Source organism: Protopterus annectens, chromosome 3.part1 (genome assembly GCF_019279795.1).
Source record: "Protopterus annectens isolate FY-2018-M chromosome 3.part1, PAN1.0, whole genome shotgun sequence".
In the NCBI taxonomy this organism is placed as follows: Eukaryota; Metazoa; Chordata; order Ceratodontiformes; family Protopteridae; genus Protopterus; species Protopterus annectens.
Window position 1 is genome coordinate 80,984,013 of NC_056732.1, and position 14,994 is coordinate 80,999,006.

The 14,994-nt window shown below is 38.5% G+C and overlaps 1 protein-coding gene across 1 annotated transcript in view; it reads right to left on the reverse strand.

Annotated features, from left to right (window-relative positions):
- Positions 1 to 14,994, reverse strand: part of LOC122797635 (fer-1-like protein 4) — a 1,984,889-nt gene that overhangs the window by 661,929 nt on the left and 1,307,966 nt on the right. Inside the window, exon 28 of the mRNA XM_044066179.1 lies at positions 3,471 to 3,584. Coding sequence (XP_043922114.1) covers positions 3,471 to 3,584 — 114 coding nt within the window. The remainder of the gene's footprint in view (positions 1 to 3,470; positions 3,585 to 14,994) is intronic.

Consider the following 14,994-nt stretch of genomic DNA (forward strand, 5'->3'; position numbering starts at 1 on the left):
TCTATGGAACAGGCTTCTGATCCATGTGAAGCTGAGATAATCTATTACCCAGTTTAAGCACAACCTAGATTAGGGGCTGGGGAAAAGGAAATTTACACCAGGGCTGGCGCCAGTGTCTCTTATGGACAGAGGTAGCTTATAATGGCCCTTAATATCCTATTTGGATACAGGACATCATTCATCTGGAAAGCTTGGCTAGGCTTAGAAAGGCCCCCCCCTAACCAGGTCATTAGCCTATTGATCTGTGATTTTATGAATCTATAAATATTTGGAGATAATTTGCTGAAGTGCTGTTTGTCTAAAATTAATAATATAAGTCTACGCATGAAGAACACAAAGAACACACTTCACACAACAAACCTGCCTTATGCAGAGTGCCTTAAAGCCCTTTTCCTCTATTCAGTCTCCTATAAGTTGCTTATGGGTGATCTGTGGTTGGCTTACAAGGCATCCACAAACCCCAGACTTACGAATCTCTTACATATTTGTAAGTCAAAATTACCAGAAATACAAGGTCTAGGGATCTGAATTTTATCTGTGACTTAAAAAGAGCATGCTGAAGTGACAGATATGTGTCCCAGAGACTGCCCTTTCTATGGAACAGGCTTCTGATCCATGTGAAGCTGAGATAATCTATTACCCAGTTTAAGCACAACCTAGATTAGGGGCTGGGGAAAAGGAAATTTACACCAGGGCTGGCGCCAGTGTCTCTTATGGACAGAGGTAGCTTATAATGGCCCTTAATATCCTATTTGGATACAGGACATCATTCATCTGGAAAGCTTGGCTAGGCTTAGAAAGGCCCCCCCCCCCCAACCAGGTCATTAGCCTATTGATCTGTGATTTTATGAATCTATAAATATTTGGAGATAATTTGCTGAAGTGCTGTTTGTCTAAAATTAATAATATAAGTCTACGCATGAAGAACACAAAGAACACACTTCATTGCACAACCAGTAGACTGCAAATCAAGCAATTACAACTCAGAGCACAATTAACAGTCAAAATGAAAGTGCAGAGCTAAGAGAGTAAGTCAACATAAATGCAAAAGTTCTTCATCCACATCTTATAAGACTGATAGTGTAGTCAAATCCTTTAAAATGTGTCAGAATCAATGGCATGAATGCCAAGTGTTGAACAGCCCTGAGCTAATAAGTCACAGGCCATGCAAGTTCCCTGTCTGCATTCATGCCAGTCTATCCGTATTCTTCACACCACGCACAATGATTTAGTAAGTTATTTTTTGTACAGCATATATGTCTTATATAACATGATCACTGTTATGACATGCCTACAGCATAAAAATGTACATATTTTGCATCTTAAAGTGGGATCTTTTCACCATGTGTCTCATCTTAATAAGCAAGCAAAGAAATACAGATAAGCACATTATAATGTAATACAATAGCGTAATTGGAGGCTAGGAGCTGGGGGCTGAGGGATGGTATAATGGTTAAGGTGTTTACCTCTCAAACACAAGCCACAGGGTTTGATTCTCACTAAGAGAAATTGGCTAGGCTTCTAATGATCCACAAAGACAACTAGCCTAGTACTCGCCTATGAACCCAACATGATATAATATAGTTGCCTTCTTCCTGACCCTATGAATACCAGGCTAAAGTGTTCATACTCTTTGCTACCATCCCTTTCTACTTACCTCATCCATTTCTTTCATTCACTATCCTTCTGTATCCGCAGACTACAGCTCGGTTTTACATGAATTGGCTATCTATTCCTCAGGCTGAGCTTTTGATTGTTCTATTATTTTTCTGTTTGCTTCAGTCTACCTTTAACATTCTATGTTTTCTTGTATTGCTTCAATTCTGTTCTCCCTTTACCTTTGATGTTATCTCATTACAGAATACAGCATTTACATTTGCATAATTATGCGGTGCTTCATTAACAAAACACACAATCCTTTTGCTTTTCTTTTTTTACTTGCATACTTGTTTCACACCAAAGCACTTGTCTGCCCTGGTGGTAAAAGCGTTACGTTATCTACAGTATTTTCCTAGACTACCTTCATACTTGAGTGACACAATTTAAATGAGGTGCTGACAAGGCTCATTAAAATCCACTTTCCTATAGTTCAGAGTCCTCACTTTACTTGAACTGTCTCTGTAATTAAGATGACTGTGAATGCCACTGTTGCTGTACAATTGGCAAATGGCTGCCTACACTCAGATATGAAATCTCCTCTTCATTTATGTTTTATAGCATTAAGTTAAAGGTCATATTTTCTTATGTAAATTCATGTGTTAGTGGTTTGAGAGCTGCTCCTTGCAGAATATAAAGAATGACACCAGTCTTTTATTTGTCTACAGCCTAGGAGCTTCAAAGAACCCCATTTGACAGTGCATGTCCTTTCACTGTCATCCAAAGGATTCAAGTAGCATGTTTTGCTTTTTACTTATCCTGAGTAAATTCTGTATTAACCCCTATTTGTGCTATCATTTCCAATCTGAATGAACATACCTCCTGCCTTTAATTCCTTTTCTGACACGAAGGGCTGAATTGCCTACTTTTTTAATTTATTTCATCCCTGTCTACTGTTTGTTTTGTAAACTGTGTATCCCATCAGGCTTATTTCTGAAACACACTTTACTGTGCACTGTGTATCTGTTTTTCTTTGCTCTTTTTTGCCCATCCTTAGTGATACTGTGCATGATTTTTCTTTCCCTTTACTACACTTAATATTGCTCCCTGTATCTGAGTTAATATCAGAAACAAAACCCACAGTTTGAAAGAGAGAAGCAAGAATTCAATTCTGCTTTCTGCACCTGTCTCTTGGCTAGTTTAATGTACTGATGTTTTGGATGTGAAGCCTTTAAACCTGTCACTAAGGAGTCAAGTTCCCCTCTTTAGCAGTTGCTGATCTTCATGCTAGTATAGGCTTACATTCATCCAAGTAGATCCCAAATCCATTGTAGCCAGTGACCAGAGGTCTCCACTTGTTATTCATCTATGTGTCGAAACCCATGACATAAAAGCAGCAGGCTTCACCGTTAGTATGGGCTGGTAACACCTTTCTGTATGATTATCTCAGGTTTCTCATCAGTTTTGTAGAAGACACATACACTACTTCAGCCTCTTTCCTAGCAAAGTCATTTGTTCATAGACAGATAATTAGAACCAAATCCATTCCATATGCAACTAATTCCTCAATTCTAAGAAATGCTCTATGGCATTCTCAACTAAAGCACCAGAAATCCACTTATTTCACTCCACCTTCCTCTCTTGGTTATAGCTCCCTGATACTGCAATCCAATGTTCTCCTTTGGGGTGCATTCCACACTAGCATATTTTTGTGTGAAATTTCTCAGTGTTACCCTTCTTGACACTTGATGGAAGTGTGACAATGTACAGTTGGAGGAATGTGCCCGTGTTCTATAGCCCTTACTGTACCAGAGCCCAGTTATAAGTACTGCATTTAACATTTTATCAGTAGAATAGCCAAAGTGTTTCCTTACCTGAATCACATAGATGCGGACTAACACTTGCAGGGGGCTATTAGATGGGATGCCCTTCAGTATCTTGTATTGCTCTTCTTGATACATTCGATTTGGGTAAATGCAAAATAAACCCTAAGAAACAAGAAAGACAGAGCTTTAATTAGTGTCATGATTTCAAGATTCTTGGTTTCCTCTATAAATCCTTAACTTTATTTGAACATTGTATGTTCGCCTGCATGCATGCTTAAGATGAATGTTTGTTCAGTATTAGTGCTTCATATGCATCTCCATAGGATAGTTGTGCTGAAAACCTGCCTTGCCCATGGGTGCTATGTCCAGCCACCAATATTTAGAGAAATGTGTACAGAAGAATAAGTGACTGCCTCCAGAATAGCCTGGTTCCTTATTTCTCTGACAAAAACCATTATGGTAACTGAGGTTCGTGCAGGATGTGGTCTAACCTGCCCTTTCATTTTTTTTCCCATGAGTGGAATAGCAAAAGCTAATGCAATAAGCCAGCCATTTTTAAATGCTATGTTTAGAGACCGCCTTCCTTTCCTTACTGGTTGCTAAGGAGACAAAGGAGCTTGCCCATATTTCTATTTATCCTTTATTCTGTCTAGATAACACCTCCTTAGTGTATGCACACTCAAGCAATGAAATATTCTGACACCTCTGTTTTAAGGATTAGGGGAAAATACTGTTAACTGCATGAACTGGATATGAATAATTTCTGCAACTACTTCAGGCATAAAGGATGAATTTATTCTCAGGATGACTGTGTCACTGTGAAAAATTAGAAGTTACCTTACACCACAAGCATGTGGAACTCTGGGATCTTTCTTGCAATGATTTCCACCAACAAGACTAACTTCCAGGTGAGGAACTTGATGAAAACCATAGCAACCAGTTCAGATTTGGTTTGGACTAAATACTATAAGACATAATTCAAGTTTCATGGTAGTTTCACCACTTTCCTAGGTGATAGCAGTCGTAATACCCCCCTTATGAATTTCGTAACTGTTAGGATGCCATGAGGGTCAACAGGCATGCAGACTGAGACACCTGACAAGTGTTCCTTCAATAAGCCATAGACCAAACCTGCATGGAACATCTTAGATAAGTAATGCAGAATCACTGACATCTCTCCTGAACTAGGATTTGGTCCTTCCTTTGACACACAGGGAAATATATTCCATTTAGCTAGGTAGGAACTTCTTGTAGTAGTCCTCAGAAAAGATATGGTAGCCTCTCTTATGATTTTAAGCATGTCCTCTCAAAAATGATGCTTAAAGGGTAATAATAATAATGTGAAATCATCTTAGCCATCAGTTTATGTGTTTCCAGGTTTGGGTGCATCAAGGACCCCCTTAACCTGTCAGGAGGTTCAGATGCTGAAGTAGAGTGCCAGGTTTCTCCTACAATCTCCATCCAGATGGAGAAACAATGCTAAATTAAACAAAAGGGAAATATCAGTATCGCCACTGACCTTTCCTCCTTTGATTTTTGGACCACTCTAGGGAGAAGGGGAAAAGGGAGATCAAAGGGTAAGCAAAAAGAAATAGGGATTAGAGAAAAAGACACCCATTGCTCCAGCCTATTTGTATGGTACTCTGGAGTATACTTTCTATTGTCTGATGCTCCACAGAAGCAAAAAAATATATACATTTCTGTCTCATCCCACCTGTGGAGTAGCTGCAGCAATATATCCACTTCCAAAATTCACTTGTGGGGATCAACTGTTTTCCTTCTCAACTGAATCACCAGTGATTTCTGTTGAGACAGGATGTAGTAGCTCCTGAGATACATGCTTGCTTCTAGGGCTGCCTCCAAAACAAGCATACCCTACCGAAAAAGGGGGGTATGAATAAGATTCCCCTTGCTTTTTATGTACCTCATAACCTTAGTGTAGTCTGTTATCAGAGGTAGGCACAATGGTTTCCAGATTGACTTGAAAATCCTGATTGCCAGGATCAGCCTACATTTGCTTTATATTGATATTTATATTACACTGTTTGCTAACAAAGGTGTTCTGGATTTTGAAACTACTTGAGTAGTTTCCCAAGGTTGATTCTGTGGCATCTGTAGTTCTATTTAGTTCTTAAAGGTATCTCTCTAAATGCTATGCCCATACTGCTCTGTAGGTGATGAATTCCCAAATGAGAGCTCATATCTTATGCAGGGGAGTAGGGGTATGGTGTCCTCCAATGACTGACTTTGTTGATGCCAAATATTTCTTAGGTACTACTACAGTTTTTTCATATAGAGCCTCACTAGTAGGAGCAAGAAGATAGTGGAAGGCAAGGCATGTATTCTAGAATCTTCTGAAACTTGCTTGAAGAGATTACCTTAGGATATCTCTTGAAAGAGATGGCTGAGAAAAGTCATATTGTCGTGATGTGAGACTGGACACGTGAATTGACAGAGAAAGACCTACATTTTGGAAACAATTTAGTGTGTCAACAAACACCATCTCAATCCCTTCCTGTGAAAAGTGTTGGTATCAGACTGTTATCTAAGTAGGGATAGACACAGGTTACCTTAGTTCTGCAGTGTGTATTGACTGGAGCCATAAATCTGGTAAAGAGCATGGAAGCAATGGCTAATCAAAAAGCAAAGATGTAAAATTTTGGACCCCCCACCCCCGCTTTAAATCTGAGAAAACATTTCTTGTCCCTTTGAATGGCAATATGTAGGAAGTCAATTTTCAGGTATGGGGTAGCCATCAAAGCCTGATGAAACAGGTCAGGTATGACTTCTAAACAGTCAAAACTTTGCATTTTGAAACCTTTAGATACTTGTTTAACTTTGACAAGTCTCCAGGATCTGTCTTTCCTTGGCAGTAGGAACTGTCTTGAATATACCACTGTGTCTGGCTGAGAAAACATGTCACTGAATCCAACATCTCTGGGCCTAGGGAGGCCTGCCAGGATGACATCCACAGTCTCCATGCTTTCCTCCTCAAAGGGCTGTTTCTTCAAAAGTCTTTTCTTTTTCATCAGGATGTCTGAAATGGTAAATTCTGCAAATTGCTAGACATGATAGACTACCCAAAAGGGCCTCTAGCCTTTTCTTCTCTAGATAACCACAGGCAGCTAACTCCCTTCACTGTAGGGATCTCTTATTAACATTGGTGTAAATGCCACAGACAGCAATGTTATGAGATGGTCCAAAAAACAAGACACAGGATATGAAAGTCTCTGTGTGGCACAGTTAATGTTATTTTCTTAAGTGATCATAACATGTTGAAAGCACAATCCTAACCCACAATAATATAGCCAAATAAAAACATCCTGAACAGGGTACTTATTTGCCATTTCTGCAGAGTACAACCTGAATCACCAGACTGATTAACTGTAAAAAACAAAAATGCAACAGTTTTGCAGCAAGACTTAACTAAAGATGGCATTGGCTGATACCACCTTTACACTGTGAAAGTACTGACATTCCTGGGAAGCGGGCATCAGCCCAGCCAGGGTGAAGCATCCAAAACTCTAGAGTCAGACCGGATGTTAGGATTTTCTATAGTAGAAATCCCTGATGTAAGGACTACTGCATCAGTTATCCATACAAAGGTCATCCATAAAGGAGTTACATATTTTCCCCAATGGAATACATTTCAATTATATATTCTTCTGATGTCTATAATGAAGTAATTTTTAAAATATTTTTAAGTCTAACATTAAATAGTGTTTTATAGTTAGTGCAGAGGATTAACATTCCTACATACTAAAAAAGCTTCTTTCTGTACCCGAATGTACACGATTTGAGTTGTTCCACATTCATTTGCCTACTAGATGATCTCCTGTTTTGCTCTTGAAAAGGGACAATTTTATCTTATCTGGTTAACAAATGCTAGAGGTCATATGTAACTTAGAAGTAGTGTTTTTGTACAGTTTAACTCAAAGAAAGACTGCAATCACTTTGCAAAGTCAAAACCAAGGATTAAACTCAAGTGTCAAGACTTTATTGTAGTTAAAAAATACACACCTGTAAGCAGCTGATATCCTTGCTGTTTAGATTAGATATTAATCCGAAAATTAAATTTTTAATGCTATGTTTCTGAAAATTAACTTTTAAAATTCAGTTCAAGCTTATGTTTCAATGAGCAGGCCAAGTAATTCCAAATGTCCTGGTTTGATCAATACATTCAAACAGGAGGCAACTCTCATTTACTTAAGTGATTAATTGGTAAATAGCTGCAAACAATTAGTTGGCTGTTACTAGGGTAGGGCACTGGGGGGTAGCTGCCCAAGGCACAAGCTTTATAGGAGGCATGATCTGAAAATGCTGATTGCTTGGTAGTACAGTAGAGGCATTTATGTCCATTCCAATACTGCTTTTACTGTTAGGACTGAAGTGCTTGCTTAAGCACTCTATATGCTGTATAATTTGTAGTAAACTGATTGCTACAAATGTATCAGGCAGTTTGCTACAGTTTTTAAAAGTAACTATGCCCTGCACACATTGGGTTTGTTCTTCGGCTTTTGACTGAGTAGTGTAGATTATGAAAGAATGGACCTGACTAAGGAGTGATATGTCAGGGAATGGACCTTTTTCTGTGAGGGACATTAGGAATTGAATGACTCCTAGAGCTGCACTTTATAATTGTGATTGCTCTGGCAAAACTGTTAATTTAATTAACATTTTGGCCACCATATTACTGCTTGCAGTTGTTTACCAATTTGCAGTCTTCCTCCTCTTTCCCTCACATCATTTTACACACACACACACACACACACACACACACACACACATTACACACTCACAGAAAGAATAGATGATTTCTGTGATCCATCTCAGTTATATACACGGTTCCAGTGCCCACATCAACAGAATGCAAATGCAGGCCTTTACTTTTATCATCCATGATAGATCCACTGATTATAGTATATTTACTTATAAGGCCCACAGAGAAAAGTTGTATGCAGAGTGGTACAATTGTACGTGCAATAAAGCAAGAGTTCAGTTGCTCAGGTACTGAGGTACAAAATGTTTTTGAAATAAAGATTGCACATATATAACAAGCAATTAAACTATCTAGGATGCATGTTACAGAATAGACAATGTTACATATACATTGAGATTCAGCCATAAAATACAATAAATATACAAATATGATACAGAAAGTTCAGTTTTGTCTAAGAAAGTCAAGCCTCCTGGAAAACAATCATGTCATGCGCTAAAATCATTTAAATTGCTATACCTCATTTCCCAATATTAATGAGCCATTTATTTTGTATGTGTCCATGTTAAGGATAGGTGACAGAATGGCGCGGTAATGAGAAATGCTGTTTAATGACAATACTGTCTGTACACAGGCAACTGCTTCTTTTGCTTGTTATGTTACCAGTCCACAGACAGTCTAATCAAATGTTTGAAGAAGTAGCTGCACTCATCATAGGACCACATAAGAGTTGAGTACTTTAACAAATATCTGAAAAATACTGAAATGTGGCCAAGGAAACTGGTCAGCCCAAAAATCACATGTAACAATCCAGAAAGAGAACTTGTAGACCAAAAATGTTTTAACTACAAGTTCTCTTTCTAGATTGTTACATGTGATTTTTGGGCTGACCAGTTTCCTTGGCCACATTTCAGTATTTTTCAGCAGTTTGTGAACATCTTTTTTAGTCTATGCCAAACTGACAAGTCTACTGACATAGCAAATAAAACCCAAAGAAACCTAAAGGTGTTACTGCTCAGTGCTAGGAGCCTAAACAAGAAACTCCACACCCTACAAGCTCTCCTCAGTCTGGAGAATATAGACATCTGTGTCGTTAGCATGACATGGTTTAAATCCACAGAAAGTACTCCAGTAATGCAAGGATTCAGTGTCTTCCATGCATTTAGACCATCAGCTGCAGTCAGGAGCAAAAGGTGGAGGGGTCTCAGTCTGCATTAACAACAATCATAGCACTATGTTTGTCAAACAAGGCCAATGCCCTGTTATCTATCTACGTGTAAATCACTATAGACAAAGTCCGACACCATATCCTAGAAAGCTATAGGTCACCCTCTATATCTCTAGAATCCCACCACTTGTACCTGCACCTACTGGAGACACTCACCATTAAACCAAATACCTTATTCATGGGAGTGTTTAACCATCCCAGTATAGACTAGGAAACATACACTTCTTCATATTTGCAGGTACGACACTTCTTAGAATTTATTAACATAAATATCTTTGAGAAGATAATGTGCACACCCACAAGAGGTTTAAACATATTGGACCTGGTACTCACCAATATGGGAGAGTACTGTACCACCCCCCCCCCCCCCCCCCATTATCACATCCTCACTGGTGAGGTCAGACTGCAAAGCTGTCTCCTTTAAAATAAAAATCAATTAGCTAACCACAGCAAATCCTGTAAGAGTTAGGAACTATTCCAAAGCAATAGTTTGTCAAAATTCAGTGCCCTTCCGACCCCAGGTTCACAGCATCCTATGTGGAATTGTTTACAGAGATCCTGTAGAACCATGTAAATGGCTGTATAGATGCTGCTGTACCTACTAAAAGTAAACCCAAAACAAACTCTGAAAACAAATCACACTGGTGGAATCCAAAACTAAATAGGTTATATAACAAAAGGGGAAAAAAAGTATTGACTAAAATTGGGAAGAGCAACTCCCATAATGATAGGAGCTTTCTAATTTAACTAAACAGGAAACTAAAAGGACTAATTAAGGCTAATTACAAGGTCAAGATAGTCTCATAGGCTAAAGACAACCATAAAGCTTTCTACAGTTATGTCCAAAACCTCAAAGGCAGCACACATTGGTGTGCCAAACTGCTGGTCAGTGGTGCAACCTTCACTGAGCACAGCAACACAGTGAACTTGCTGGCTGACAAATTCACCCCAAACTACTACTACTAGCATAACTCTGCACAGCTATTAACAGGGATCAGGTTCTTGCAGTGCTCACTAAGGCCAAAAACACAGCGTCATTGGGCCCCAACAGTATCCCTGGATGTCTCCTAAATTGCTTGAAACATGATCTCTCAGGACTAGGGTGGGAGGTTAGCATAATGGTTAAGGTGTTTACCTTACAGTCAGAAGGTACAGGGTTCAATTCTCACATGGAGTAACTGGCTAGGCTTAAAATGGCCCACAAAGGCAGTTAGTTTAGTACTAATCTATGACCCTCTGAACGTCTTGAGTCGTTTTTCAGCTATAGCCTCAAAGCATGCTTTGTACCATGAGAATGGTGGACTGCAAAGGTTATCCCAATTCCCAAAAGTGGACTATCAACTGACCCTGGAAAGAACAGACATTTTTGTCTGACTAGTCTAATATGCAAAGCCATGAAATAAATTACCATGGAAATCATCAACAAACACATAGGCAACCTTCAGACACCAGACCCAACCCAATTTGGCTTTGCCAAGGGAAGGCCATGTCCACTAAACTTGGCAGACTTTTTAAGGAAGGTCACAAAGGCAATGGATGAGGAGAAAACAGTGCATATCTCCTAACTGGACCTGGCTAAGCCATTCAGTACAATAGCACACTTGGGCATAGTTGACAATCTCACCAAACTGGACATAATCACCTACATAACTCACTTGATTGCCAGCTGGATCACAGACAGGACCTAGGAATTCAGGACTGGTGAGAAGCCCTCCATTAAAGGACCAGTCACCAGTGGGGTACCATAGGGCTCCATGCTGGGACTGCAACTAGTTGGCATCTACTTCTTAGATGTAAAGGCTAAGTCAAGGGCCTTTGACTGACCAAGTTCACAGATGACTGCAAATTGGGAGCTACCATAGATTTCCCCATGGAACAAATATCTTAGAAGAAAGTCTAACACAGACATATGACTAGTGACAAAGACACAGATTAAAACTCAATGCCAAGAAATGCATTATGGTTTCTTTAGAGAAAACTGCCAACCAGGCTAATTACTCCATCAATAAGACACTCCTAATAGTTGACCTCGTAGTCAGGGATCTGGGAACATATGTAGAAAGTAATCTGGCCTTTAGCCAAGGTAGTAAGAAAATCATTCTATGCTGCCCAACTTATAAGTAAGAGAATATCATCTAGGTCTAAGGAAGTCATTGTGCCACTTTATTTGGCCCTTATTAGACCCATCATTGAGTATAATGCCCCCTTCTGCATGCATCCGATGAGAGATATGCAACAACTAAAATGCCCTCAAAGGTTCCTTACCAGAAAAATCCAGGATATAAGCACAATGTTGTATATGGATTGCCTTAAGGCCTTATTTCTATACTCTGTCTCCAACAGATTACTGAGAGGCGATCATTGGCATACAAGGCACCCTCAGAACCATCTCTGATAGACCTTTTTCACACCTGCAAAATGAACAGCATCAGAATCACTATATCCAAGGATTCAGGATTCAAATTTTGCTTGTGATGTAGATAAGACAAGTTGGTGAGACAGGTATATGTCTCAGAGGAACCTTATGCTCTGAAACAGGATCGCCATTCATGGGAAGCAAAGTCCATCCCTAACCCTATTTAACTGTAACCTTGACTAATGAATGGGATGTGAGAAATTCATCCATGGTATGGCCCCTATGTGTCTGATAGACAGAGGCAGACAATAATGCCCAAACTAACATACCTTCCAACATAGCCTCTAGAAACTTCTTAACTAACATACCCTTTCCTAATAAATACCCATGATGCACAGGGACACAGTTGGGTTAGATTACATGGCCAGGCTTATAAAGGCCTTGGTGATCATTTGCCTGGTATATACCTATGGACCTATGAACACCCAAGCATGCAGTAATAACTGTATTATACAAAGCTCTCATGTCTTAAACATATATACACATTATGTATAAAGTTTCTTGGTAATAAATAAAAAAAATCTGGTAATATGGCTTTCAGGAATAAGTTTCATGATAAGCTGGCACAGTCAGAAATAAAAAAAAATATGCCATATCCCAGATTACCATATATTTAACTTTTTATACCCCAGACCCCATATTTTCAACATATCTGCCTTGGTTGTAATTTATTTGATGTAAATGAATAAATAGAACTGCAACGCATTTATTTATTATTTATTTATTTGCAGTTTGTTAGCCAAGAACGTCCACTGGACCATACAGAACCCGTTTTCAGTGAACACCCATGGGGAAAAGCTCCCCAGTACAATAAAAAGAACAATAAAATAAAATGATATACATTGGTAGTATACCATTATCTAACATATTCGATTAGACAGTTAAAAACACACTTAGCAATTCAGTATAATATAAAGAACAATCAAATACCATATCACTACAAATGTCTCACATCTCCAGAAGCTTTTTTGTGGGGAGAAGGAGGGGGGCAAATGTAAAGGGCCTTTGTAACATCAGCAGTGACTATCACCTAGAGCTGATTTTAATTAATAAGGGCATATATAATACATAATTTAACATAAAGACCCCTCAGAATAATACAAACAGTCTCACTGTCCATGCAACCATATAACATTCATCTCTATCAAATACCCATGTCAGTCATCTGCCCACAAACTTTCAAACTTTTTCCTGTCTTACAAATAAAGAAATCTCACATCTTACAAAAAATAATATCATTTTATTTCCTAACTACTCTAAGTTAGAAAAATATTGACAAATATACAGTTAGACCTTTCACAGATGTATCACCAGTTACTCTTTATCAAAGACAAGATAGAACAAAGACCAATCTAAAATATTTTATACATTTTTCAGATCCTTAGCTCTACTGTGATCCCAATAAAGCATTACATCATTTCCTTTTGCAGAAAGCATTATGTCAGCTTCTTTGTATTTGTTTTGCTTTCCCACAACTCACACTTCTTTCCCTTTATAACCTCTGTCCCCTTCTACACAACAACACCTTCTACCACTCCTCCTCGGTTACCTAACTCACTTAATCCTTACTTTACAGTTCTGCATACTAGCAGCTATTGCTTTGAAGTGGACTGTAAATAAATTGTATGGCTTCTTAGCACAGGAGATGCAAGAGATTATATTTTACATTTGAATCAGTAGATCCGTGCATTTCATAAGTTCATAGGTATTAACAATTAATCTGTGAGTATCTTTAGAAGCTGAGCCTTATATTCATGTGGTAGTTTCTATCCCTTAAATTTTGCATCAGAATAACCTAGAGATGGTTCAAACAAGGATATGACGGGACATTTACATGTTATCTCTATTCATGAGGAGCAAGGTTGCTAAAACAGTGGTAAATTTATGGTTACCAATCTATTTGCTCAAATTACATTTTAATAGAGAAAGAGAAGTACTTTGCTTTATATGAAGTGGAAGATGGTTCCATAGATGCTGTATTCTCTTGTGTTACCTATCCCTCTAACATGTTTCTTTTTGTTTTTTGTTTTTTTGTTTTTTTGGAAAACAATTGAGATCTCCTGAGTGTATGTTTCTGATACCACTGGACGTATGAATAATAGGTCTGACAGATTAGGCTCTGTTGAACCTCTATATTAGAGGCAAAGATTGACTCACATTAGCTTGTATGATACTAAGGAAAAAGACAGTGCTTTGAGATGATCTGCATAGTTTTTATGATTTAGGCCCTTGATTTGTTTTTTTTTTTTTAGTGAGAAAGCATTCTGGTTGTTCTAGCTATGACAAGTGTTGGAAACATATGTACCAAAAGTGCTTTATACTCAATGATGGCCTAATAAATGCACAGTGTACTGGAATTATTGCATCCTTGGACCTGAAAGCAATACTTTGTCTTTATTTGTCTTTGCTGCCCAGGAAAGTCCAACTGTGCAAAGCTCATTGTCAGTAGAGGCCCAGGGAGAGAAGCTACAGGAGATATATTTAAGATTCTCATGACAAAACTATTTTTTACAGGGACACATTACACAGGTAGTTCTTATGACATCTAGGTACAAACAGGTAAATGTTTTGTAGGGACACTATACAAATGTTAAACAGATATTTCCTCTGTGGTGATATTATGATATTAAATTCCAAGTACATGATATTAAATTCAAGTATAACATTTTTAGTATGCAAGCAGTTCATATGCAATATATTCGGCAAACAGACATTCTTTATTTATACTTTGTTAACCGGGTTAGTCCCACTAGTGTAGTAAACTCTTTTCAGGGAAGAACCAAGGTGGTATTCATACTACACGTGGAAATGTGGCCAGGACACCTAGAAAATCCCCTACGTGTTATTGTTGTGAGTGGGACCTATTTTGCATGAGCAGTTACTATTTCCATTCCAGACGCAGAGGTGGCCTAAAAACACAGGGAGGCAGATAGAGAAAGAAGAAGAAGACAAGGGAGTGGTGAGAGAAATTAAGGAGAAAGCTAATACTGAGACTGGAGAATGAGTGCAGGATTCTGAGGAGATATTTCAAAGAAATCTGTTTGATGCAGAGGAGTCGGCAAATGATGGAGATATAATTACAACCCTCCAGTCAGGAGGGTTGCAGGATGATTTACTTAAAGAAATGATGATGCAGTGTGAGACAGAAAATGAAGGAAACATTTCCTGGGGGGGCATTATGGAGAAAATACAAAAGGAGGATGCAGAGAAA